The 27834-nt window shown below is 42.1% G+C and overlaps 1 protein-coding gene across 3 annotated transcripts; it reads left to right on the plus strand.

Moving 5' to 3' along the window:
- Positions 1-574: 574 nt before the first annotated feature.
- Positions 575-26998, plus strand: asmt (acetylserotonin O-methyltransferase). Of its 3 annotated transcripts, XM_048533181.2 has the most exons (8): positions 575-774; positions 6075-6246; positions 8562-8691; positions 9398-9466; positions 12145-12263; positions 14023-14163; positions 24153-24275; positions 25242-26998. In XM_048533181.2, exons 1-8 carry the CDS (start codon positions 700-702, stop codon positions 25451-25453), a joined length of 1041 nt encoding a protein of 346 aa, XP_048389138.1. In that variant the 5' UTR covers positions 575-699; the 3' UTR covers positions 25454-26998. The 3 variants fall into 3 exon arrangements, with proteins under 3 accessions (XP_048389138.1, XP_048389140.1, XP_048389139.1); XM_048533183.2 differs by lacking the exon at positions 14023-14163; XM_048533182.2 differs by lacking the exon at positions 9398-9466.
- Positions 26999-27834: the final 836 nt, after the last annotated feature.

The raw sequence follows: 27834 nt of genomic DNA on the forward strand, positions 1-27834 counted from the left end.
AGAGATTTCTGATTGCCAATGATGTACAGGGTCATGGGGATGGGTGGGTCAAAGGCATTGAAGTATTTGATCAGCCATGATCATACTCAGTATTGGGGCAGGCTCAACATACTAAAAGGCCTACGCCTGTTCCTGTGAGATTGGCTTTCAATCTAGATTGGTTTTTGATTAATTAGTTGAATTAATAAATTAATTCAAATTCCACTCGTTGCCATGGTGGGATTTGAACCCATATCTCTAGGGAATTGGCTTGTTCCTGTAGATTACTAATCCTGTGACACTGCTACTGTCTCCTGTCTAAGAGTATGGAACAATTATGTGATCAACTGTTTCAAAAAAGAGAGGCCACAAACATTCTTGGCATCCAGTACCCTCCAATTCTTTAATCTGATTCAGACTATGAGGGGCTTATAAAACTCTGCCTTAGATGAAATTTCATTTGGTTTTTTCTTGAAGACCTGCTAAGATAAGGATCCTAATAACCAAAGTGATAATGTCAGAACAGAATCACGTGTGGCTATAATCTCCTTAAATGATTAGAAAGACGTCTGGGATTAGTACCTCCACAGCCAGTGAATCAAACACAATCATTTTATTGTGCCTGTGAGAGTAAAATTTCTGAAAGTTACATCGATGAACTGCTAATTTGGTGGAAAACTTTCAACTCTGAAGTATTGAGTTGCTGGTGCAAATTTTACAATGGAACTATCCAAACAGGAACTTGAATATCCTCAGAAGCTGTTAAACTATATGGATGGATTTCTCATTTCTAAGGTAGGCCAAGATCCCACCGAGGTGGGAAAGTAAGCATTTATAATGCTGCTCTCTAGATATGTTTTCCAATTGATTAGATTTGACACATTTTGACTTTATGCACTTGTTGAAAGTGGATGATAGCAAATCAAAGACCTGGTTTTATATCTCGCTGCATTCTTATTTCCAATGACTTCAAGAGAAATAAGAGCCTGAGTTTACAATGAGAGGATCCTACTTGATTGACCTTCTGAGGAAAGAGCTCAGGTTGGCCTGCAGAAAAATATTTTTGAAGTTTGACATGAAGGGCTGTTAATGTGCTCAAAGCTCTGTGGATTCAGGGAAACTTGAGATCAACTGAACAGTGGAAAGAACAGGGTACCTGCAAGAAGAGTTACATAGGATACAATTTAAGTGCCACCAAAGAACCAGTGCAGTCTTCACTTCATAAGACTGTAAGACATAGGAGAGGAAGTAAGGCCATTTGGCACATCAAGTCCTCTCCGCCATTTAAATCATGGCTGATGGGCATTTCAACTCCACTTCCCTGCACTCTCCCCGTAGCCCTTGATTCCTTCTGAGATCAAGAATTTGTCGATCTCTGCCTTGAAGGCATCCAATGTCCTGGCCTCCACTGCACTCCGTGGCAATGAATTCCACAAGCCCACCACTCTCTGGCTGAAGAAATGTCGTCTCATTTCCGTTTTAAATTTACCCCCTCTAATTTTAAGGCTGTGCCCATGGGTCCTCGTCTCCCCACCTAATGGAAACAACTTCCCAGCGTCCACCCCTTCTAAGCCATACATTACCTTGTAAGTTTCTAATAAGATCTCCCCATAACCTTCTAAAGTCTAATGAGTACAATCCCAGGATCCTTCGCTGTTCATCATACGTTAAACCTACGATTCCAGGGATCATCCGTGTGAATCTCCGCTGGACACGCTCCAGGGCTAGTATGTCCTTCCTGAACCCTAAACTCGACACCTATCAATCAGATTTGCAAATGATGCTAAGACACAAGGGGTAGTGAAAATGTAAATGGCAGTTTAAGAATTGCTAAATTAAGTAGGAAAAATGTGTAACTGGGCAGAAGAAGCAGCGAATGTACAGAACCACTATACTTCCTTTTAAGAAGTAAAGTAAAACAGTACATGCCATCTGTGATTGATGTTGAGAAGGTAAGAGATGAAGCTGAAAGCAACCTAGAATAGTCACTGAATACAAGTCAAACCAATACAGAACATCAATCAGCAAATCCAATCGAATGTTCAACAATACAGCCAATCCAGTGGAATAAAAACAATGGAAAAAAAAGATCAAATTCTGTGATGTTCTCATTATACTGTCAGACAAAGCTGAGAGGTAACTTAATAGTCATTTTAATGGTATGTTTGCTAGGCTGCCTGTGGAGAAAATATTTCCACTTTCATGATTATAGATGTTATGTTCATAAATACAAGATAGTCATGAATTAATGCAAATATGAATTTAGCTAGATGTGCTTTCTAGTTGCAATATAAAACTTGTGACCTCATAAAGGCAAAAAGCATGGATGGATTTAAGCATCAGTTAAATAAGTACATAAAGAAGAAAAGAATTGAAGGCTTTCCAGGTCAGGTTGGATGAAGAAGGCTAAGAAGTTGTTTGAGTATTTCACAAAATGCTGACATCAGCCAGTTAGACAAATGGGCTGTTTTGCTGATGAAGTTTGTGGTTATGTCACTGGACTAGTAATCTAGACAGCTAGACTAATGCTCTGGGAATGGCGGTTCACATCCCATCATGACAGATGGTGAAATTTGATTGCAGCAATATAGTTATGGAATTAAAAAACATATAACTATTGTCACAAAACCCAATCTGGTTCACTGATGCCATTTAATGAAGGAAATCTGCCAACCTTATGCGGTCCGCTGTGTAGGTTTTTGTTTTTGTTTCTGACTTTAAAAAAGAGATGATACGGTGATTCAGTGGTTAGCACAGCTGCCCCAGTGCCAGGGATTCCACCCTTGGGTAACAATGTTTGTGGAGTTTACACATTCTCCCCATGTCTGCGTGGGTTTCTTCTAGGAGCTCTGGCTTCCTCCTACAGTCACAAAAATGTGCAGGTTAGGTGGATTGGCTATGCTAAATTGTCTGTAGTGTCCAGGGACATGTTGGTCAGGTGCATTAGCCATGGGAATTGCAGGGTTATAGGAACAGAGTAGGGGCATGGGTCTGGGTCTGGGTGGGATGCTCTTTAGAAGGTCGGTGTGGGCCCCTTGGTCCTAATGGCCTACCTCCAAACTATATGGAATCTATGAATATGTGACTTCAAATCCACAGCAATGTAGTTGACTCTTGAGTGCCCTCTGGCCTAGATATACACAAATAATTAAATATGGTATGTAATACACTCATACAGTATGCCTGGTTCTGATCCCTGAGAAACATTGGAAGTAATGGATAGAAGAGACCTCTGTTATTGAGAAAATTAAAAGCTTTTTTTCAGCCTGGACAAGAAATCATGAATCAAGTTCTTTATTAAAATGTTAATGTTAGTGAATGATTATAAAGAATTATGCCAAAGTAAATTACAAATTGGGCAAGTAGTACAAAATCAAACAAAGTGAGGTTACACTGGAAAATTCAGGTGCAGGAGCAGAATACATACTGGAAATTTAAAATGAAAAGGAAAATTTTAAAATAAAGGCTGAAAGTACTCAAAGCCAGGCACTGACAATGGAGAGGTCCGGATTAGTGACAAGGTATCTTTGAATGGATGAACTAGCATTCTCCGATTGCATGTTCCCCTGCAAGTTCTCCTCCAAGCCACTCACCATCCTGACTTCGAAATATGTCACCATTCCTTCTCTGTCGCTGGATCAAAAGCTTGAAATTCCATCCTAATGGCATTGTGAATCAGCCCATAGCACAGACTCCAAGAAGGCAACTCAGCACCACCTTCACAGGACAAATAGGAATGGCCAACAAATGCTGGCCCAGCCAATGACACCCATGTCCCATGAAAGAATGAAAGAAAAACCTCCCATAGACAGTAATCTGGTTTTAGAAGATTTTAAGCAAGAAGTATTGGGGAAAACTCTCATGTACTTTTACAAATAATGTGGAGAGATCTTTGATTTTGTTTAGAATCATAGAATTGTACAGCATGAAAACAAATCCTGTGGTCCATGCTGACCAGATACCCTAAATTAATTGAGCCCCATTTGCCAGCATTTGGCCAATATCCCTCTGGACCCTACCGATTCAGGTACCCTTCCAATGCCTTTTAAATGTTGTAATTGTACCTGCCCCCACCACCTCCTCCGGCATCTCATTCTGTACATGCACCCACCCTCTATGTGGAAAATGTTGTCATCCAGGTCCCTTTTATATCTTTCCCCTCTCATCTTAGACCTATGCCCTCTAGTTTTGGACTCCCCTACAGTGAGAAAAAGACTTTGTCTATTCACTTTTTCAATGCCCCTCATGATTTTCAAACTTCTATACATCACCTCCTCAGCATCTGATGCTCGAGGGAAAATAGCCCCAGGTCATCCAGCCTCTCCCTATAGCTCAAACTCTCCGATCCTGGCAACATCCTTGTAAATCTTTTCTGAACCCTTTCAACTTTCATGATATCTTTCCTATAGCAGGGACGTCAGATTGAACGCAGTATTCCAAAAGTGGCCTAAGCAATGTCCTGTACAGCCACAACATGCCATCCCAACTCCTATACTCAACGGACTGACTGATGACGGCAAGCATGCCAAATACCTCTTCACCACTCTGTATACCAACAACTCCACTTTCAGGGAAATATTCACCTTTAGGTGTTTGTGTTCAACACTCCCAAAGCCCTATCATTGTCTGTATAATTCCTGTCCTGGTTTAACTTATTAAAATGCAACTCCCCACATTTATCTAAATTAACAAAGTGTGGGGCTGGATGAACACAGCAGGCCAAGCAGCATCTTAGGAGCACGAAAGCTGACGTTTCGGGCCTAGATCCTTCATCAGAAAAGGGGGATGGGGAGAGGATGGGGGCAGGAAGTGCTACACCTGTCCCCACACCACCTCCCTCACCCCCCTCCCAGGCCCGAAGATGACTTTCCACATCCAGCAGATGTTCACCTGCACATCCGCCAATGTGGTATACTGCATCCGCCGTACACGGTGTGGCTTCCTCTACATTGGGGAAACCAAGCGGAGGCTTGGGGACCGCTTTGCAGAACACTTACACTCGGTTCACAGTAAACAACTGCACCTCCCAGTCACGAACCATTTCAACTCCCCCTCCCATTCCTTAGACGACATGTCCATCTTGGGCCTCCTGCAGTGCCATAATGATGCCACCCATAGGTTGCAGGAACAGCAACTCATATTCCGCTTGGGAACCCTGCAGCCCAATGGTATCAATGTGGACTTCACCAGCTTCAAAATCTCCCCTTCCCCCACTGCATCCCTAAACCAGCCCAGTTCATCCCCACCTGTCTAACCTGTTCTTACTATCACCTATCCCCTCCTCCTACCTCAAGCCGCACCTCCATTTCCTACCTACTAACCTCATCCCGCACCCTTGACCTGTCCATCCTCCCCGGACTGACCTATCCCCTCCCTACCTCCCCCGCCCCCATACTCTCCTCTCCACCGATCTTCTCCTCAATCCATCTTCAGTCAACCTCCCTCTCTCTCCTTATTTATTTCAGAATCCTCTCCCCACCCCTCTTTTCTGATGAAGGGTCCAGGCCCGAAACGTCAGCTTTTGTGCTCCTTAGATGCTGCTCGGCCTGCTGTGTTCATCCAGCCCCACACTTTTTTATCTCGGATTCTCCAGCATCTGCAGTTCCCATTATCTCTTTATCTAAATTAAACTCCATTTGCCATACCATTGGCCCATCTGATCAAGGTCCTGTTGTACTCTTTAATAGCCTTCTTTCTTGTCCACTATACCACCAACTTTGCTGTCATTTGCAAACTTACTAATCATACCTCCTATATTCACATCCAAGTCATTTATATAAATGATGACAAACAGTGGACCCAACAAAGATCCTTGTGGCACACGACTGGTCATAGGCCTCCAGTCTGAAAGACAACCCTCTGCCATTACCCTCTTGAAGGTCTTCTACCTTCAAGCCAATGTTGTATCCAATTGGCTAGCTCCCCTGAATTCCATGTGATTTAACCTTATTAAGTAGTCTACCATGCAGACAGATTCTCCATTTTATGGCTCGTTCGGGAGAAAAAAACACTATTAAGCGCAGAGGACAAGAAATTAGGAATGAAACTGACTGATACACTGCTCTCACCTACTTCCAAATGAATTCTGGTTGTAGACCATGTTTGCTGCCTGTGAGCTGGGAGTATTTGATCTGCTGGAGAATGAAGGGGCCCTCCCTTCCAATGCGGTTGCAGAGAGGCTTGGCACCAGTACTGATGGCATGGACAGACTCCTCACTGCTTGTGTTGGGCTACAACTGTTACAAGTCAAACAGCACCAAGGCGAGGGTAATCAACTTCTTGACGTTTTCCACTGCCAATATATTTTGAGATTTTTCCGTGTTCGTGTGCTTGTGTAAGTGAGTGCCTGAAGAGATGGGGTTAACAATTTATAGGACTTTTTGTTTGTATTTAGAGTAATGCAAGTATATTTAATTTACAACGAATTCCTTCTGTGCATTATTATTAATACACACATGACTCTTGTTCTCACGTGTTCCTGTCAATGCCTTTTTTTTCACTTTATTCATTTGTTGGATGTCAACATCCCTGGCTGGCCAGCATTTATTACCCATCCCTAGTTGCCCTTGAGAAGGTGTTGGAGGGCCGCCACCTTCAACTGTTGCAGCTGTCCTGCAGTGGGTTGACCCACAATGTCATTAGAGAAGGAGTTCCAGAAAATTGACCCAGTGACAGTGAAGGAACAGTGATATATTTCCAAGTCAGGATGGTGAGTGGCTTGGAGGGGGGACGCGGTGGATCTTGAAGGTGGTGGTGTTCCAATTTATCTGCCACCTTTGTCATTTTCGATGAAAGTAATCGTGGGGTTGGAAGGAGCTGTCTGAGGATCTTTGGTGAATTTCTGTAGTGCTTCTTGTAGATACTACACACTGCTGCTACTGACTGATTGACAGTGGAGGAGGGAGTGGATGTGGTGCCAATCAAATGGGTTGCTTTGTCCTGGATGATGTCAATCTTCTTGAGTGTTGTTGGAGCTGCACTCATCCAGGCAAGTGGGGAGTATTCCATCATACTCCTGACTTGTGCCTTGTAGATGGTGGACAGGCTTTGGAGAGTCAGGAGGTGAGTTACTTGCTGCATTATTCCTAGCTTCTGACCTGCTCTTGTAGCAACCGTGATTATGTGGTGAGTCCAGTTGAGTTTTGGGTCAATGATAACCATCAGGATGTTGAAAGTGGGGGGGTTCAGTGCTGTATTAATGTGGGTGCCAACTAGTTCCAACAATCAGGGAAATTTGTGCCAAGTATAGCTCAGACAAGAGTTTATACATTTGAATTTCTTTTCGTATTATCACATACTGCTGGCAGATAGGACTTAAACTGAGACTCTCAAGTCCAGAAGTAGAATAACTGTAAAACCTGAAAAAAATGCATTATTATCTCTTCTGAAGACAGTGCAAGGAGAAAGACTGCTGCTAGTCTACTGAAAACAGTTTTTGTCCTGTTATCTAAGGAAAGATATCCTGGCTTTGGAGACAGTCCAGAAATTGTTCACTGGCTGATCGTGGGTACACAGGGACAGCCTTAACAGGAGAGATTGTGTAGGTTGGGCTTGTACTCAATGGAGTTGAGGAGAATGAGTGGTAATCTTAATAAAACATTTAAGATTCTTCAGAGACTTCACAGGGTAGATGTGGAAAGTTTGTTCCACCTTTTGGAAGAGCCAAAAACCAAAGGGCATCAGTTTAAGGTTGCCCTTTTAAGATAAAAAAAAAGGAATTTTTACCCTTAGAAGGTGGTGAATCTGTAGAATTCCTTACTACAGAGGATGTTGAGGCTGGGTCATTATATATATTCAAGGCTGAAAGAGACAGATTTTTATTCATTAAGGGAACTGAGTTGTGGGAAATTGCAGCAAAATAAATTTGAGGATTATCAGGTCAACAATTATCTTGTGAAATGGTAGCGTGGACTCAGTGGGCAGAATGGCATACTTCTGCTCCTATATATTGTAGTCTTATGGTCTTAGTTATTAATTAAAGGCTAAATTCAATGTAATTTGATGGTTAGCTGCTTTGTGAAAAGCCTAGTGAGCTGCACAGTTCAAGGGCAATTAGGGATAAGCAACAAAGTCCACTCCAGCCAAGAGTTTTTTTCAAAAGTCCAACTGACTTTTCACTCTCAGAAATGCCACTCTCTTTCACAGAATCAGTTGTGTGAGTGGAAGAATAACGTGTTAATGCTTTGAACCCAACCTTGTGAAAAGTAAACAATTACCCATTTTCCCCCTGCCCCAGGCTCTCTTGTCCCCAAGCTCTCTGCTTCTGTACCTTGATATGTTGATGGTTGGAGAGTAACCTATCTATCTCTATCACAGATTATATCATTAGTACTCATTTTGTTCACTCATCAAGGGAGCATTGATCGATATCTGAATGGGGTAACACATAAAGGTCCTATGTTAGGACAGAATGCATGAGAATTAATATATTTATCTTGGACAGAAATAGAATACAATTTCCTACTTTTATTTTAGAATTAAAGTTAAAAAATCAGCTTAAAAAAAATTCAAGCAGCTGCACATCATATAGACATAAAGAAGTCATTATAAATAAATATGATAATTCATTTTCCAATTTATAGTCTTGTACAGTAATACAGATCTGTCTCAAGTCTACCTGACCAAGGCAAGTCCCAGAACACTCTACTATTCGATGGCTTATTATTCACAGACTATCTACCATTGCTTTGCCTTCCTGAATGATGCTGTCAGGTGAGACAGATTTTGTACATTCATTAAAAGTACATTGTTCCATTAAAATTTGGGTCATTATTTTAAGACACATTAAAACATAAATGAATTTGCATTAGCACCTGCAGTGCTCTGTCACAGCTGGGCTGGCAGGGAGATAATTGCGTGTTCAGGTAATTTGTTTGCCTAAAGGGAGAGAGAACGGTTCGTGTCCTCCTCACACATCCCTTTGTAACTGGCTCAGTTCGGAAAATGGTGTAAATTTAGCGAGGGGGTGGGGGATATACTCACTTTCTCAGAGAAGAGGGATGAGAAAGTATTTGGTAACCTGCAGATGGTTGAGAAAACATTTCTTTTCTCACCCAACCAATGTTCACAATCTGTGTGCGCGCTGTCAAAATTGGCGATGGTGGCAGATTTAACAGCAGCTGACAAAAAATTAGTGGATTCAGACTTAAACAGCAAAAATAAAAATTGCTGGGCTGGGAGAGGTCCACTTGACAGGGGAGAGGAATGACATAAATCGGATAACTCTTCCAAAGGGTTAGCACAGGCATGATGGACCAAATGGCCACCTTGTGTGCTATAAGATTCTATAGTGCTATGTCCCATAAAAAGCATGAGATAAAAATTGGACTTCACCAAATCTAATTTTTTTGACTTATTAAAGGTTTTCTCACGTCATGTATTTCTGCATTATCATTTCTCTTTCAATGTTTCACTTCAGGGAAGGGAAAAACCAGTATGAGAGAGCATTTGGTATTTCTCCTAAGGACCTATTTGAAACTCTCTATAGGTAGGTTTCTAAAACGTTCTGTGGTGCTCTTCAAACCCCTTAACAACCACAATTCAACTGGGCAAAAGAGAAAAGGCAGAACTGTCTGTAAACAGAATGTGAAATAACTCTGCTGTATTTTCCTTGCATCGCATACATGTCTCTGATATGCACTGAAACTAGAGTTTTCCATGATTTAAGTGCATGCCATTTTAGACCGGATCTTTGGAACTGATCTCACAAAACTTTAAGTTTCTGACTGTTCAAATCTGTTCAACACAAGAAGAGCATGAAAAAAAGGGACATGAGTAGACCATATAGTCCTTCATTCAATACGATCATGGCTAATCTTCAGCTTCAGCTCCTTATATCCCTGGTTCTCCAAGAAATAAGAGAGCCATCTATCCCACCACTAAAATGGTGAAACATTTACAATCTCCTGGGGACTTTGAACATTGTTGATTGAGTTATTGTCACGCTTACTGAAGTACACTGAAAAGCTTTGTTTACGAGCTGTCAGGCAGATCAGAGTAAGCGAGGTTGTACAGATCAAAAAGACTTCAACAGGGGCGTACAGGTTCTATTGCACAGGGTGTGCACTAGACAAGATTAACGTTAGCGAAATCAGCGTTATTTGAGTTAGAGAGTCCATTCATCAGTCTAATTACGGCCACGAGAAAGCTGTTCTTGAGTCTGCTTGTGCACGTGTTCAGGCTTCTGTATCTCTTGCCTGATGGAAGAGGTTATAAAAAGTCATTACTGAGGTGCGATGGGTCTTTGATGATGTTGACAGCCTTTCCGCGGCTGCGAGCCGTGTAATGGAGTCCATGGTTGGAAGGTTGGCTTCCGTGATGGTCTAGGCTGTGCACATAACCTTCTGTAGTCTGTTACGGTCCTAGGCAGAGCAGTTGCATTACCAGGCCATTATGCACCGGGACAGTTTGCTTTCAAAGTTGGTGAGGGACCTGATGGTCATGCCAAATTTCCCGAGGCACCTGAGGAAGAAAGGCATTATTGTGCCTTTCACATGAAGGAATCTGTCCCCATTGCAGTCCTAAGTCAAAGACCTCTTATCCTGAGATCGTGACAGGTGTGTCGGATCTCCTCAGCTAGTGTCTTCCCTGGCAAATCCTTCAGAGTTTTATAGATTAAAAGCAGGGAGTTGAATGATCAGCTATGATCACACTGTTACCTTCTGACTCCCACACTTTTGCCGTCACTTTAACAATTCAAAATCTGTGGGAGTTGCTGTTATTTCTCAGGTCATCTATTAAGGAAGTTCTATCCTCATGTGTAATTACCAATGCATTTTTCAAAACATAAGAACTGGTAACAAGATTGGGCAATTCAGCTTCTTGAGCCAGCTCCACCATTTATTAGGATCATGACTGATCTCATTGCAGCCTCAGCTCTACTTTCCTTCCCATTACAAGTTAAAAATATGTCTATCTCCTCATTAAATTTGCTCAAAGCCTCAGTATACACCATATTCTAGGATAACGGATTCCATAGTTTCTCCTCATCCGTTTTAGATCTGCCACTCCTTAGTCTGAAACTATAATGTCACATTCCACATTACTCATTAAGAAGAAGCATTCTCTCTACATTTACTTTGTCAATCCTGTTTAGCATCTTATATCCCTCAATTCGATTACCTCTCATTTTTCTAAACTCCAAAGAGTATGGGCCTAAACTGCTCAATCTTTCTTCATAAAGATAATCTCCTCATCAATCTTGTTAACCTTCTCTGAACTGCCTTCATTGCAACTATATCCCTCCCATGTAAGGGGATTAAATTTGTACACAATACCCCGGGTGCGATCTAACTAATGCTTAGGAAAGTTACAGCAACATTTCCCTACTTTTATGTTCTCTCCTTTAGCAATAAATGGCCACATTCCATTTGCTTTCTATAGTGATTGTAACAAGGTCAGCCAAGTGGCCCTCATAGAATATGAGTTCCCTGATTGAGGCTGTTAATCTTGTCCAATCGGGAAGCCCTGGCTGACAGATAAAAACAAGTGTGTCAGAGGTTCTGCTCACTCTGACAGCTGGCTCTGAGAGAGCTGGATCAGTGTCAAGGACTCACCACATGTAAATAAAGGATGACTTGTTGATGGGATGCTGGCCTCCATGGACTTATCTCACCTTCATTATTGCCTGCTGTTACCTGCATACTAGTTTTCTGCAATTCATGACAACATTCAGATCCCTCTACACCAAAATAGTTTGAAACTGTTCTCTTTGTTGATCAAATCACTGAATCCCTACAGTGTGGAAACAGGCCCTTCTGCCCAACTAATCCATGCTGACTCTCAGAGCATCCCACCCAGACCCATCCCCCATAACCCACCGAAGCTGCACATCCCTGGACATTATGGGCAATTTAGCACGGCCAATGCACCTAACCCGCTCATCTTTGGACTGTGGGAGGAAACCAGAGTGCCCGCAGGAAACCCACAGAGACACAGAGAGAATGTGCAACCTCCACACAGACAGTTGCCCGATGGTGGAATCAAACCTGTGTTCCTGGTGTTGCATGGCAGCAGTGCTAAACACTGAGACGGCGTGTGGCCCCAACGCTGCCTTTCTGTTCTCTCTTAAAGTAACAAAGAGTTGGAATACTGCAGTGTTGAGGCATACATTTTCATACTGATGGTATAGTTTTATGTTAATACATTAACGTTTTGATACCATAGATCCGAGGAGGAAATGCTGAAATTCATGCAGCTGATGAATTCAATATGGAATATTTGTGGAAAAGATGTGGTCGTGGCCTTTGATCTTTCCATTTTTACCCACATCGTAGATCTTGGCGGTTAGTTTCTTTTTCAAAATGCTCTCTTTCAAGGAACTTAAAAATGTTTGATATTTTTATATTTAGCTAGTTCCTTTCTCTTTGATACCATTCCCGAGCCCCACTCATCATGGGGATTTGATTATCAGTTTTCCCCTCCCTTTGACCTGCTATTGAGATTATTTTGGCTCACTTCCTTCATCTTCTTGCTGAATATGCTCATGTTAACATGCTTTAAAATATTAGATGAATGTTACAAGTTTCACAGAGAAGTTTACTGAGGGTTCACTGGTACCCTAGGCTCCCACTCTAGTTAAACCTCAGTCTTAAGTCCCTCCATGTCCTCATTGCTCCCTACCTCAGTGATTGTCTCCAAGATCACCCACTCCACTCAATTACACTTGTCCACCCCAAATTATAATTGACCCGCAATCCAACAGTCACATAGGGAAGAACTCAATAGGTCATGTCAACAGGAGCACTAGGCATACCTAAAACTGAGGTGACACTACAGCACAGGACCATTTGCATGCCAAACAATGAAAACAACATGCGCTTCATAGAACAAGTAATTCCCACTATCAGTGCATTGGATCTAAACTCTGCAGCCCTGCTGTATCTAGTCATGAATGGTGAGCAATTAGAAGATTCACTGGAGGAGGAGGAGGAGGAAGCTTCAACGATGGTGGAGTCCAGCATATCAAAGCAAAAGATAAGGCTGCAGTAAAATATAATGAAGAGCTGTGAATACAGAAAAATCAGAAATTGCTGGAGAAACTGAGCAGGTCTGGCAGTATCTGCGGAGAGAAAACAGATTTAGAACTTCGAGTCTGGTGTGACCCTTCTTTAGGATGAATAAGGCTGAAACATTTGCATCCATTTTCAGCCAGATGTGCCAAGCAGATCATCCATACCTGCCTCCAACTGAAATCCCCAGTACCTCAGAAGCCAATTATCAGCCAATTTTCAGCCAATTTCATTCACCCCATTTGATATAGAAAAATGGCTAAAGGCACTGGACTCCAGGTTATGGGCTCCAGCAACATTGTGATAAGAGCACCGCAGATTTGTGTGCCAGAACTAGCCATGCCCCCAGCTAAGATTTAAAGCCACAATATCTACATAGATGGTTCATTTCAGTTCCTGGTCAATGGTGTCACCAAGGATGTTGATTGTGGGGGTTTCAGTGATGGTAATGCCATTGAATGACAAGGAGCGATGATTGGAAAATCCCTTGTTGATGGTGGTTGTCACCTGGCATACATTGTTGCAAAAAATGTTACTTACCACTTATCAGCGCAAGCCTGGATGTTGTCCGGGTCTTGCTGTATTTGAACACATGGGACTCCTTAGAGGCTGACGAGTCACAAATGACGTTGAACATTGTGTAATCATCAGCTAACATTCCGACATCTGACTTTGAGAGGGAAGGAAGGTAGGATGGAGGGAAGCAGCTGAAGGTGCATGTGTTTTGGACACTACCCTGAGAAACTCCTGACAGGATGCCCTGTGGCTGAGATGACTGATCTCCAGCAAACACAACCATCTTCCTTTGTGCTATGTATGACTGCAGTTGGCAGGGAGCTTTGATCTAATTCTGTTTAACACTGTCGTGATAAACCTATCCTTCATGATCTTGATATCATTTTATTCGCATAATTGCTACATCTGTGGGGGGGAGGTGTTATTTAATGATGAAAAGAACTCTATAAAACAATACCAATGTTTAATTTAAAAGGGCAACTTTTGGATTTTATTTTTCTTTCTGTCTGTTTTGAAGGATGTACTGGTGCAATAGCTAAGGAATGTATCTCTGCATATCCACAGTCAACGGTAACCATCTATGACCTTCCTAAAGTCCTAGAAATGGCAAGAAATCACTTTGTGTCTCCACATGAGAAACGGATTACATTTCATGAAGGTATACATAACCAGAGGAATTGCTCGATAGTAATTTTTAGATTAACACTCTCCACACATTTCAGCATTACAGTGCTTCATGGTACAGTGACAATGGAGCTCTTGTCTAACTATTGCCAACAGCTTCTAACCACTAGACCAAAGCTGACCCAACTATGAGGTGGGTCAACGTACCAATAGCGAGAACTTTGGGACCCCTGGGCTGAATTTCCGGGGATTTCGAGGGGTGAAGTATTCACAATCCCTCCAAAGCCACACAGACAGATCCCAGACCAATTTTATCCTGAAAGCACCTTTAAAAGAGGTATTTTTTGGACTTCTGCACATCAGGAGCAGGAAGTCCTGCCCTCACCAAGTTGTTAGCTCACCTGCTTGACCATCAACTGAATTGTCTCAGCAATGCCACAACTCCATAGTGGCAGCTGCTAGGAACTACAAGCAGTCTCATGAAGGACAAGGGTACCTGACAGGTCAGTCAGACATTTTGATGGGGAAGGGATTAAGGACCCTTGTGGGAGGATAAGGGATGGAACTGACATTACTTTACAGTGTTTCAATCCAGAATATTCTAAAGAATCTCTTATCTAGCAGCACACTTTACCAAGCTTTCTGCTTCAGAACATAGACACCACGGTAGCTATTGCAGAAAATACAGAGGCATGGGATTGAGGGTGATTTAGCGGTTTGGATCAAAAATTGGCTTGCTGTAAGAAGACAAAGGGTGGTAGTTGATGGGAAATGTTCATCCTGGAGTTCAGTTACTAGAGGTCTACCGCAAGGTTCTGTTTTGGGGCCACTGCTGTTTGTCATTTTTATAAATGACCTGGATGAGGGCGTAGAAGGACGGGTTAGTAAATTTGCAGATGACACTAAAGTCAGTGGAGTTGTGGATAGTGCGGAAGGATGTTGCAAGTTACAGAGAGACATAGATAAGCTGCAGAGCTGGGCTGAGAGGTGGCAAATGGAGTTTAATGCGGAAAAGTGTGAGGTGATTCACTTTGGAAGGAGTAACAGGAATACAGAGTACTGGGCTAATGGTAAGATTCTTGGTAGTGCGGATGAACAGAGAAATCTTAGTGTCCATGTACATAGAGTCCTGAAAGTTGCCACCCAGGTTGATAGGGTTGTTAAGAAGGCATACAGTATGTTAGGTTTTATTGGTAGAGTGATTGAGTTTCAGAGCCATGAGGTTATGCTGCAGCTGTACAAAACTCTGGCGTACAATTCTGGTTGCCGCATTATAGAAAGGATGTGGAAGCATTGGAAAGGGCGCAGAGGAGATTTACCAGAATGTTGCCTGGTATGGAGGGACCGTCTTATGAGGAAAAACTGAGGGATTTGAGGTTGTTTTCATTAGAGAGAAGAAGGTTAAGAGGTGACTTAATAGAGACACACCAGATGATCAGAGGATTAGATAGGGTGGACAGTGAGACTCTTTTTCCTCGGATGGTGATAGCTAGCAGGAGGGGACATAGCTTTAAATTGAGGGATGATAGATATAGGACAGATGTTAGAGGTCGGTTTTTTACTCAGAGAGAAGTAAGGGCGTGGAATGCCCTGCCTGCAACAGTAGTAGACTCACCAAGTTTAAGGGCATTTAAATGGTCATTGGATAAACAAAAGGATAATAAGGGAATAGTATGGTTTAGGTGGGCTTCAGATTGGTTTCACAAGTCGGCACAACATTGAGACTCGAAGGGCCTGTACTGCGTTGTAGTGTTCTGTGTTCCATGTTCTACACCAAATCTCCAAGCCCTCTAAAATTCTCCTGCACTTTCTTTCCTTTGAATATGATGAAATAATCAACTATCTAAACCCATTAGAAAACACCCCATCTGGACATGTCTTTTCAATTTTCATGGTCTCTGGGCGCATTCTCAATCACCTTGAACTGAGATTGCAAATGGTAGTTAATAGGTAATCAGATCAGTGTGTATTTGGTGTCACAAAATTAAGGATTGGTAAGTACAGCAGATTTCCTTCCCTAAAGGGGCTTGAGTGAACCAGATGAGGTTTTATAACAACCAATGGTAGCTGTCGTGGTTACCATGACTGAGACTAGCATTGTACTCCAGACTTGTTCATTCATTTCCACCAGCTTCTGGTGCTGTGGTGAGAACTGAAGCCATATCTCCTGGCTCTGGTTTATTATTAACCTAGTGACATTACCACAAAGGCACTGTCTCTCCTTTGGTGCAGTTGCAAGCACTGACCCATTCTTTGCATCCCATCCCTCGTAATGAAATCTACATTTTAACATGTACCCTGCAACATAAGCATAAGCTAATGTCACCACTGGGTCTTTGTATTAATCTTTCAGTGGCCTACAAGTTCATCAACTTGTATCCACTTGTGGAAGATTATGAGTAAATTGCTTTAAAATGTTTCTCTATATTTTCTGACCTTCTAGTATACTATTTCTAATTCAGTGAAATACTAAATATTTGGAGGAATGGTAACATTTGTCCAAAATGTGGCATCAATTTTGGACCTAACCCTCCTGGCAGAAACTAGGGCAGTTAGTATTGACCAGTTAATTTACCTACCAATTGTCTCATCTAGCTCACAACCTCTTCCATTGCAGTCCAATCTTTTCAGTAAATGACAGTTTCACTGCCTGGGGCAGCAGGGCCTCCTGAATTTAGAAGAATTAGACTTTCCTTGCCCTGGATTTACTCCACAATTTCGAACCATGAGGATGACCCCCATTCTGTTCCCAGCATCCTGGCCCCCACATATATCTGAATTCCTCGGCATGGTATTTTTCAGTTCAATGTCTGCTTGGATGCTCCAAGCACTTAAAGGTTATTTTCTCCTTTACTTCATTCAGGCTTGCAAGCCAAACTCAATCTCTGTGTATGGCTACCAGTGGCAAGATAAGAATTTATTGACCTTTTCCAACTTACCTAAAAACAAATCCAGAGAGAAAAGATACAAGTTTTTTTTTTAAAACATCAGAAATAAATCTACTGATCATATTTTTCCCCTGGAGTGTAGGAGATTGAGGGGTGACCTTATAAAATCATAAGGGGTATAGATAGGGTTAATGGTAGGTGGCTTTTACCAAGGGTGGGGGATTTCAAGTTGAGGGGGCATATTTTTAAGGTGAGAGGAGAGAGATTTAAAAGACATGAGGGGCAAATTTTTCACCCAGAGTTTGGCTCACATGTGGAATGAACTTCCTCAGGAAGTGGTGACTGTAGATACAATTACAATGTTCAGTAGACATTCGGATAAGTTAATGAATAGGAAAAGTTTGGACGGTTATGGGCCAGGAGAAGGCAGGTAGTTCAGTTTTGGGATTATGGTTGGAATGGACCGGTTGGAATGAAGTGTCTGTTTCTGTGTTGCATGACCCTGTGGCTCATCATTTTGAAGCGCGAAAAGACAAGTTGAACCAATGTGTTCCATTCACTGGTTGCACTGACTTTCCCTTCTGAGAAGGTAGGTTTCCTTTTTAAGCAAAAATATTTGTCAGGAACCATCCTCTTGAATTGCCAGTGGAAATGATGAAGGGAAAATAATTTTTCTGATGAATTTGCATACCTCAAATCCTGTTGATAATCATTCTTGTGAAAAGTCTTGTATTTTGCTGTGGTAAACTTATAAAACATCAAAACATATAAAATAGGAGCAGAAGTAGACCATTCAGCTCTTAAGCCTGCTCTGCCATTCAATATGATCATAACTGATCACCCAACTGTGTACCCTGTTCTTCCTTTCAACCTATTTCTTTGACCTGTTCAGCCCTAGCAATTCCATGTATCTCCCTCTTGAAAGCTTGCTGCTACAATGAATCATTGTTCTTCAAATTAAATGTATGTCTGAAAGGAAGAAGTGGAAAGTGCTTGCATTTTTATACACCCTCAAGATATTCTGTAGTGGATGCAGCAGCAGCTACAACTAATCCTTGTTCCCTTCTAAAGATAGAGCAAATTAGCCACCCTTCCCACTTAAAGGAATAAATCCTCATTAGAAAGTGGGTGCAGAGTTGAAGCTGGCTGTTGTGGCCGTAACAATCATGTGAGAAGCAAACAATATTTTAAAATAATATTTTAATTCCAAATGATTGACAAAAAAGAAGCACAGGACAAGATTCTGAGTTTTAAGACTTTTACTATTACTTACTATTGGATCAGAAATTGGCTGGCTGAAAGAAGACAGAGGGTGGTAGTTGATGGGAAATGTTCATCCTGGAGACCAGTTACTAGTGGTGTAACACAAGGGTCGGTGTTGGGTCCACTGCTGTTTGTCATTTTTATAAATGACCTGGATGAGGGCGTAGAAGGATGGGTTAGTAAATTTGCAGACGACACTAAGGTCGGTGGAGTTGTGAATAGTGATGAAGGATGCTGTAGGTTGCAGAGAGACATAGATAAGCTGCAGAGCTGGGCTGAGAGGTGGCAAATGGAGTCTAATGCAGACAAGTGTGAGGTGATGCACTTTGGTAGGAGTAACCAGAAGGCAAAGTACAGGACTAATGGTAAGATTCTTAGCAGTGTAGATGAGCAGAGAGATCTCGATGTCCATGTACACAGATCCTTGAAAGTTGCCACCCAGGTTGACAGGGCTGTTAAGAAGGCATACAGTGTTTTAGCTTTTATTAATAGTGGGATAGAGTTCTGGAACCAAGAGGTTATGGTGAAACTGTACAAAACTCTGGTGCGGCCGCACTTGGAGTATTGTGTACAGTTCTGGACACTGCATTATAAGAAGGATGTGGAAGCTTTGGAAAGGGTGCAGAGGAGATTTACTAGGATGTTGCCTGGTATGGAGGGAAGGTCTTACGAGGAAAGGCTGAGGGACTTGAGGCTGTTTTCGTTAGAGAGAAGAAGGTTGAGAAGTGACTTAAATGAAACATATAAAATAATCAGAGGGTTAGATAGGGTGGATAGGGAGAGCCTTTTTCCTAGGATGGTGACGGCAAGCACGAGGGGGCATAGCTTTAAATTGAGGGGTGAAAGATACAGGACAGATGTCAGAGGTAGTTTCTTTACTCAGAGAGTAGTAAGGGAATGGAACGCTTTGCCTGCAACGGTAGTAGATTCGCCAACTTTAGGTACATTTAAGTCGTCATTGGACAAGCATATGGACGTACATGGAATAGTGTAGGTTAGATGGGCTTGAGATTGGTATGACAGGTCGGCACAACATCGAGGGTCGAAGGGCCTGTACTGTGCTGTAATGTTCTATGTACAGTAACAAACTACGAAAAAGCAACATTGATTAAGCACTGGGGAAAAAATACACTAAACTACAAAAACATCCTTCCTTCAACATTTTAATGTGACCAAAAACATCACAGCAGGCTATATTTATTTCCCAGAGATAATGGGAACTGCAGATGCTGGAGATTCCAAGATAATAAAATGTGAGGCTGGATGAACACAGCAGGCCAAGCAGCATCTCAGGAGCACAAAAGCTGACGTTTCGGGCCTAGACCCTTCATCAGAGAGCTCTCTGATGAAGGGTCTAGGCCCGAAACGTCAGCTTTTGTGCTCCTGAGATGCTGCTTGGCCTGCTGTGTTCATCCAGCCTCACATTTTATTATATTTATTTCCCATTCTCTGCCAAATAAGTTTTCACAAGAACCATTCCAACATCAGTCCCATTTGCTAATATTGAATCCCCATAGCGTGGAAGCAGGCCATTTGGCCTATTAAATCCACACTGACACTCCAAAGAGCATCCCACCCAGACCTACCCATCTACCTTATAACCCTGCATATCCCTTGACTAATTCACCTAATCTACATATCCCTAGACACTGTGGGCAATTTAGCATGGCCAAGCCACCTAATCTGCACATCTTTGGACTGTGGGAGGAAATCAGAGCACCCAGAGGAAACTCACACCGTGAGAGCGAATGTACAAACTCCACACAGACAGTCATCTGAGGGTGAAATTGAACACAACTGCACTCTGAAGCAGCAGTGCCACTAAATGTGTCTGTATTGCCAATCAATTGATTACATAAACATGCAGCAGTAATGCCAAAGCAGTCTTCTTGTTTTATTGATAATCAATGTGTGCTAAAATCTAAACCTTTTTAAATATTGTCATTGTACCAGCCTCCACCAATTCCTCTGGCAGCTCATTCCAAACACACACCACCTTTGTATGAAAAATTGCCCCTTTTAAATCTTTCTCCTCTCACCTTGAGCCTATGACCTCATGTTTTGGACTCCACTACCCTGGGAAAAAGACCTTGACTATTCACTCTATCCACGCCATCATGATTCTATAAACCTCTATAAGGTCACTCTCCAGCCTTTGATGCTTCAGGGAGAACAGCCCCTGACTATTCAGCCCCTCGCTATAGCTCAAACCCTCCAACCCTGGCAACATCCTTGTAAATCTTTTCCGAACCCTTTCAAGTTTCATTACACCCTTCGGCCAGCGAGCCAAATAACCTCAACACCCTTCCCGTAGCAGGGAGACCAGAATTAGTGGCTAACCAATGTCCTGTACAGCCGCAACATAACCTCCCAACTCTTCCACTCAATGCACTAACCAATAAAGACAAACATATGAAATGCCTTCTTCACCATCCTGTCTACCTGCAACTCCACTTTCAAGGAGCTATGAACCTGCACTCCAAGGTCTCTTTGTTCAGCAACACTTCCCAGGGTCTTATCATTAAGTGTATATTTCCTGCCCTGATTTGCCTTCCAAAGTGCAGCACCTCACATTTACCTAAATTAAACTCCATCTACCACTCCTCAGCCCATTGGCCTATGTGATCAAGATCCCATTGAACTCTGAAGTAATCTTCTTCGCTGTCCACTACACCTCCAATGTGGGTATCATCTGCAAACTTACTAACCATACCTCCTGTGTTCACATCCAAATCATTTATGTAAATAACAAAAAGCAGTGGACCTAGCACTGATCCTTGTGGCATACGGCTGGTCACAGGCCTCCAGTCTGAAAAGCAACCGTCTACTACCACCCTCTGTTCCTACCTTTGAGCCAGTTCTGTATCCAAATGGCTGGTTCTCTCTGTACTCTGTGTGTGCTTAAACATGCATTCTGAGAATGTCTTTGAAGACAGGATTTGACTGAAATGATGGCGGAAACTCACTCCTGAAGAACTCATATCATAGAATCATAAAAGTGATTCTAATACAGACGAAGATGCTCAGCTCATTATGACTGAAAAGGCTGTTCAAATGTGCATCATTAGCCAGAGCCAATCTCATATCCCTGCACACTATTTCTGTCCAAATGATCTTCCAATGTCCTCTTGATTATTCCAGTTGAGCCTGCCTCCACCACATTTCCAGGCAGTGCATTCCATACTCTAACTATTCACTGAAGGGAAAAGTTTTTTTCTTCCCCCTCACAAAGTATTTGCTCTTTTCGTAAATCACTGTAAATCTATGCTGTCTCATTTTGTTTATTTTATGATCATAGAATCCCTACAGTTCGGAAACAGGCCCTTTGGCCCAACAAGTCCACATCAACCCTCACAGCATCCCACCCCATCTACAAATCCCTGAACACCAGGGCAGTTTAGCATGACCAATCCACCTAACTTGCACATCTTTGGACTGTGGGAGGAAACCAGAGCACCTGGAGGAAACCCACACAGACACGAGGAGAATGTGCAAACTCCGCACAGACAGTTGCCTAAAGGTGGAATCGAACACAGGTCCCTAGTGCTGTGAGCAGCAGTGCTAACCACTGAGCCACTGGGCCACCATCAGGAACAATTTCTCCCTATCCACCCTAGTCAACCCATTCATGATGTTGAAAATCTTTCTCAGTTCCCCTCAGCCTTCTTCATTCCAAAGAGTTGGGACTTTTTCAATCCGTCTGAATAATTGAAGCTCATCATCACTGGAACTGCTGCTGTAAATTGCTTCTGGACACTCTCCAACATACTCACATCCTTCCTATCGGAACTATATAACGATCAGTGCAGAAGAATTCACTTGAGGTCTAATAAGGGTCTTATACAATTTCAACATCACCTCACAAACAAGAACAAAACTTGCTGGAATAGCTCAGCAGTTCTGGCAGCATCTTGAGTTCTGAGAAAGGGTCACTTGAACCAATATGTTAACTCTAATTTCTCTCTGCAGATGCTGCCCTTTCTGTTCTTGTTTTTGATTTACAGCATCTGCAGTTCTCTCAGTTTTTATTCAACATCACCTCCTGGCTCTTGTACTCTGGGCTGCTAAAGCCAAGGATACTGCTTTCTTGATTAACTGCTCTATCTATCTGTCCTTCAATCTCAATGATCTGTGCACATATACCCCCAGCTTCCTCTGTTCTTGCGCTCTTAGAATTTTACTTTGTACTTTATATTGTCTTTCAATGTGCCTCCTAAATAATGCACTACCTCACACTTGTCGGCATTGAACCTAAGCCATCACCTATCCGGCCACTCCAGCAATTTGTCTCTATGCTTTGGAATTCTACAAAATCCTGCTCACAGTTTACAATTCTTGCAAGTTTCCTGTAATCTGCAAACTGCGAAATTGTCGCCTACACACTGAGAAGCACATCAGGAAAAGCAAGACTCTAATACCATCCCCTGGCAAACTCATACTACAAAACTTCCTTCAGCCTGAATAAAGGAGATAAGAATAATTAGATTATTGCACGTAGAAGAGGACCAGCTGGTCCACCATGCCTACCTCACATTCTTGCTAGGACATCATGAGAAGATATTTCTGGTCACCCAGGCCTTCACCTTGACCCTCCTCCCACAGTCATGGCATCTTCTGGGTGAGTCAGAAATACTGTTTCAATAAGGGGCCAGAATATCGTGGAAAATTTCTCTTCAATGTGCTCAGGAGATCATGTGAACCATGTATTACCTTACAAGTTTAACTTGAGAAATCCTTGGGATACTACAGTATATTGACAGTGTAACTTGACTAATTAATCAAAAATGCAAGTTCAAAACTCCACCATAACACCTCATGAGTTTCAGTTCAGTTACTGAGAAAACAAAGTCTGTCACAATGGGCTAATGACCACAATAGTAACTATAAAACCACTGCGTTCTTGTAAAAATTCTTTTGTTCACTAATATCCTCAAAGGATGGAAATTTGTTATCTGTACTATCTTTACTGAGTCCAGAGCCACTGCATTATAGTTGATATTAACCTCCCTCTGAAACGCTCTAGCAGACCACTCAGAAGTGGTTGACAGCTTCAGTTTCCTAGCAGTAACCAGCACCAACAATCCATCCTGGTCTGTCCACATTGACGCTAAAGTTAAGAAAGCACAACAATGCCTCTACTTCGTTAGGAGGCGAAGGAAATTTGGCATGTCCACAATGATCTTTACCATTTTTTAAAAATGCACCATAAAAATCATCCAATCTGATGTATCACAGTTTGGTATGGAAATTTGGTATTTGATCCAAAGACCCAAGAAATTACAGAGAATTGTGAACACAGTCCGGTCCATCACACAAACCAGCCTTCCTTCCATTGGCTGCATCTACACTTACTGCTGCCTCAGGAAAGCAGCCGACATAATCAAAGACCCCGCCCACCCAGGTTATAATTTCTTCCGCTATCTTCAATTGGGCAGACAATACAAAAATTTGAGATCACATACCAACAGATTTAAGAACAGCTTCTTCTCTGCCATTACCAGATTTATGAACGGACCTCTCATATATTAGAGTGATTCTTTCTTCGCATCATCTCTATAGCTGTTACACTGTGTTCTGCATTCTGTTCTATTACCCTCATATACTTGAATAAGGTATGGTTTGTCTGGATGGATTGCAAAATAATACATTTCACTGTATCTTGGTATATGTGACAATAATAATTCAAATCAAATCAAATCAGTTGTAATCAAGATAGTGACTTGCTATCATTTTATCAAGGACAATTAGAGATGGGTAAGTGTCAGTGACTTCAAGAAAGAGGGAAAGATCATTGTGACAGCTGTATTTATTTTTTTAATGGCATCAATGACTGTATACAGCAGCCCTAACCTTACACACTTTTCAAAAACAGGTGACTTCTTCAAAGATCCTATACCTGATGCTGACCTCTACATTCTTGCTAGAATCATTCATGACTGGACTGAGGACAAATGTCTGAAGCTACTCAACAGGGTTAACAAAACTTGTAAACCAGGTAGGTCAGTCAGAACAAGGCAGAATATTAAAGGACACAAGAGTATCTTCAGTAGGAAACTTGACATTGAACATCCTTGTTTTTAAACTAAGGCCCAAAAAACAGTGCCCGTTTGATATCTTTAGAGAGCAAAGAGTTTGTTTGTTTGAAATACTGAAAACTGGCACGCAATCAAGATCCTGGAAAAAAAATCATCGACCAGAAACTGAACTAACCATATAAATACAGTGGTTACAAAAGGAATAACTCAGTGGGTAACTCAATTCCTGACTCCCCAAAGCCTATCCCATCTACAATTCACAGGCAAATAAGTGTTATAGAATAGTCTTCATTTGCTTGGATGGGTGCAGCTCCATCAGCACACAAGAAATCCTGCAATGTCCATTTGATTGACATTCCATCTAACACATTCAATACTCACTCCGTCCACCATCAATGTACAGTAGCAGCAGTGTGTACCATCTACAAGATGTGCTGTAGTAACTCACAAATGTTCCTTAGATAGTGCCTTCCAAATATGTGAATTGTACCATCAAGAAGGACAAGGGCAGCAGATAGACACATGGGAGTACTACCACCTGCTAGTTCCCCTCCAAGCCACTCACCATCCTGACTTGGAAATATATTCAGTGTCACTGGGTTAAAATCCTGGAATTCCCACCTTAACAGAATTGTGGGTCTACCAACAGTGCATGGAGTGCAGTAGTTCAAGGAGGCAGCTCTGAAGAGCAACTAGAAACTGGCAATAAATGCTGGCCCAGCCAGCAATGCCCACATCCTGTGAATGAATTTTTAAAAGAAAGGTATATGAGGCCCCATTCCTGTAGTGAATGTTGCTTTTTCTCAAGCTGAAATTCCAGGCCAGGGTAAAATGGAAGGTGCAAGAGGGCTCTCTGCCAACTGCATTGGAGAAAATGATTTTTTTAAAAATGCATTAATGTTATGATTTGCATCTCTCTGAAATAGGCAGTGGAGTACTGCTGATTGAAGCATTATTGAATGAGGACCGGACTGGCCCTGTCACTGCCCAATTGTACTCTCTGAACATGTTGGTACAGACAGAAGGGAAAGAACGAATGGCCTCCGAGTACATCAACCTTCTGGAATCGGCAGGATTTAAGGATGTGCAAGTCCAAAGGACAGGGAAAATTTACGATGTTATCCTAGGGAGGAAGTAAACTAGCAAGTCGAATATTTTGTCTCACTGGGTATGATTATTGAAGCAAAATATGTAACTGTTCAATAGGAGAAGGTAGGCCCCACAGAGACAATTTCTCCAAAATTTCCTCCTGCAAGCAGTTAAAACATACCTTTCTACTTTTTCAATGTATACCAGCTAATGTAAGTGATCATAATTTCACAGTTGAGAGATAGTAAGAACTGCCAATGCTGGAGTCAGAGACAATACGGTGTGGAGCTGGAGGAACACAGGAGGCCGGGCAGAATCAGAGGAGCAGGAAAGCTGACATTTCAGACGGGACCCTTCTTCAGAAAATTCAGTTTTCCTGCTCCTCTGATGCTGCCTGGCCTGCTGTGTTCCCCCACTGTGTTATCTATAATTTCACAATTGACATCTTCCTAAAGATATTTGTTGACTTTTTCCACTCCACGGGTTCGTTTCTATTGGAATCCCAGAAGTTCTCATTCAGGTTGCTGTGGTTATGTTACTGATAGGGAATGGTTCCACATTGTCCTTGGCCGTAGACTTTGAACATCCATCAGATTTGCCATTGCAGCCCAAGAACAACTTTGGAGAGCAATTTCAGCTTCAAACTCTTTCCCTGTTTCAACACCATGCATGAAGTTGCTGCCTGAATGCTGCAATAATTGTTGGAATTTAATGCCCTCCCTCAGTAGTTCTGGGCCTTTCCAAGGTTCAGCAGCTGCCACTGATCCCACTTGCATTGTCTGCACTGGACAGTGCCAACCTCTGATTGACCAAAGGCTCTAGGTGGAGGAAAAAGGGGTGGGATTTTCACTGGGAGACTTTGATCCCAGGGAAGGTCCCCTCCTGGCCATTTAAGTGCCCAAGAGGCAACCAGTAAGCCTTCCCTAAAGGAGACAATGTAGGACTCCTGCCAACTCTACCTGGTAGGCAAGACTCCCATTGCCTTGATTCAATACTACCTGATGGTGTGATTTCCCAAGATTTTAAAACACATTTGGATAAGCACATCAATAAGAAATGTTTGGAGGGATGTGGGGATATGGCAGGAAAGTTTGGTTTGGGAATGTGGTCAGCACGGACTAGTTGAACCGAAGATATGTTCCCATGCTGTATGACTGTATGAATCTATCTGGTAGCTTGGATCAAGTTTTACGAATTAATTAGAGGTTTAAGGGGTTAATAATACCATTTAATGATACCTCAATCAGTTTCTGTAATTAATTGCTTCTGGAGGGCAGTGGCTGTTCGATGCCAGCCATGGTTCAATGGTTCCCATTTCACCTTCCTCTTATAATCAAGGGTTCAAGTCTCACTCCAGACACCCAAGCATACAATGTAGTTGCAACCCAGCACAAATGTATATCTGGAAAAGAAAAATGATCTCACCATCATATCAACACAGAAATTACAAAATACAACTCTGGTAGACATTATCATTCATGCATTGCTAAAATATTTGTTTCAGTGGTTGACCCATTTATAATGAATTGTTCAAAATAATGGATGCAGCGGTAAGCATTTGTAGACATTTCCCTTTTTCTGCAAATATCTCAAGTAGTAAAACTGAACAATGTTTTCTTCATAAAGGAAATAGAAGTATTTTGAAAGTGTTTCCTTTGCTTCCTTCTGCCATACACTACAATCAGATTCCTGTACCAATAATATGAATAAGTTTGAGAGGAAGATATAATGATTTCAGTATCAAGTGGCTATCATTAGTTGCATATAAATCGATACAATTTAATTGCAGCACTGAGTAAGTGCTGTCTGTCAATGTCACTGTTGTCCCAATGCAACGCGAAATTGACGTCTGCTTATTCAGGTGAGCATGAAAGATATTGCAGTACTGGCGAGTTGTGAGAAGATTTGTAGCCCAGGTTGAGGTTCTGGATGTGAGTTTGCTCGCTGAGCTGGAAGGTTAGTTTTCAGACGTTTCGTCACCATTCTAGGTAACATCATCAGTGAGCCTCCAATGACATAACACCAGCACTTCATCGGAGGCTCACTGATGATGTTACCTAGAATGGTGACGAAACGTCCGAAAACTAACCTTCCAGCTCAGCGAAGAAACTCACATCCATATTGCAGTACTATTTGGAAACAACATAAAAACACAAGTAAGACTTATGTAAGTCCTATAGACCATCATTCCATCATTCATTACAACTGTGACCTGTATTCTGCCTCAATGCAATCTTCTTGTCTGTTTTCCATTGCTCATGATTCTTTAAGAGATGAAACTCTTTCTTTCGATATCATCCTGAAATATATTTGGAGATGGAGCATTCATAACCCTCTGGGGCTTAGAGAACTCCAAAGACCAATCTTTTCCCAACTGAAGAACCTTCTCCTCTGAAAAGACTGACCCCTTACCCTGAGACTGTACCCTTT

The sequence above is a fragment of the Stegostoma tigrinum genome, chromosome 6 (assembly GCF_030684315.1).
Source record: "Stegostoma tigrinum isolate sSteTig4 chromosome 6, sSteTig4.hap1, whole genome shotgun sequence".
NCBI lineage: Eukaryota > Metazoa > Chordata > Chondrichthyes > Orectolobiformes > Stegostomatidae > Stegostoma > Stegostoma tigrinum.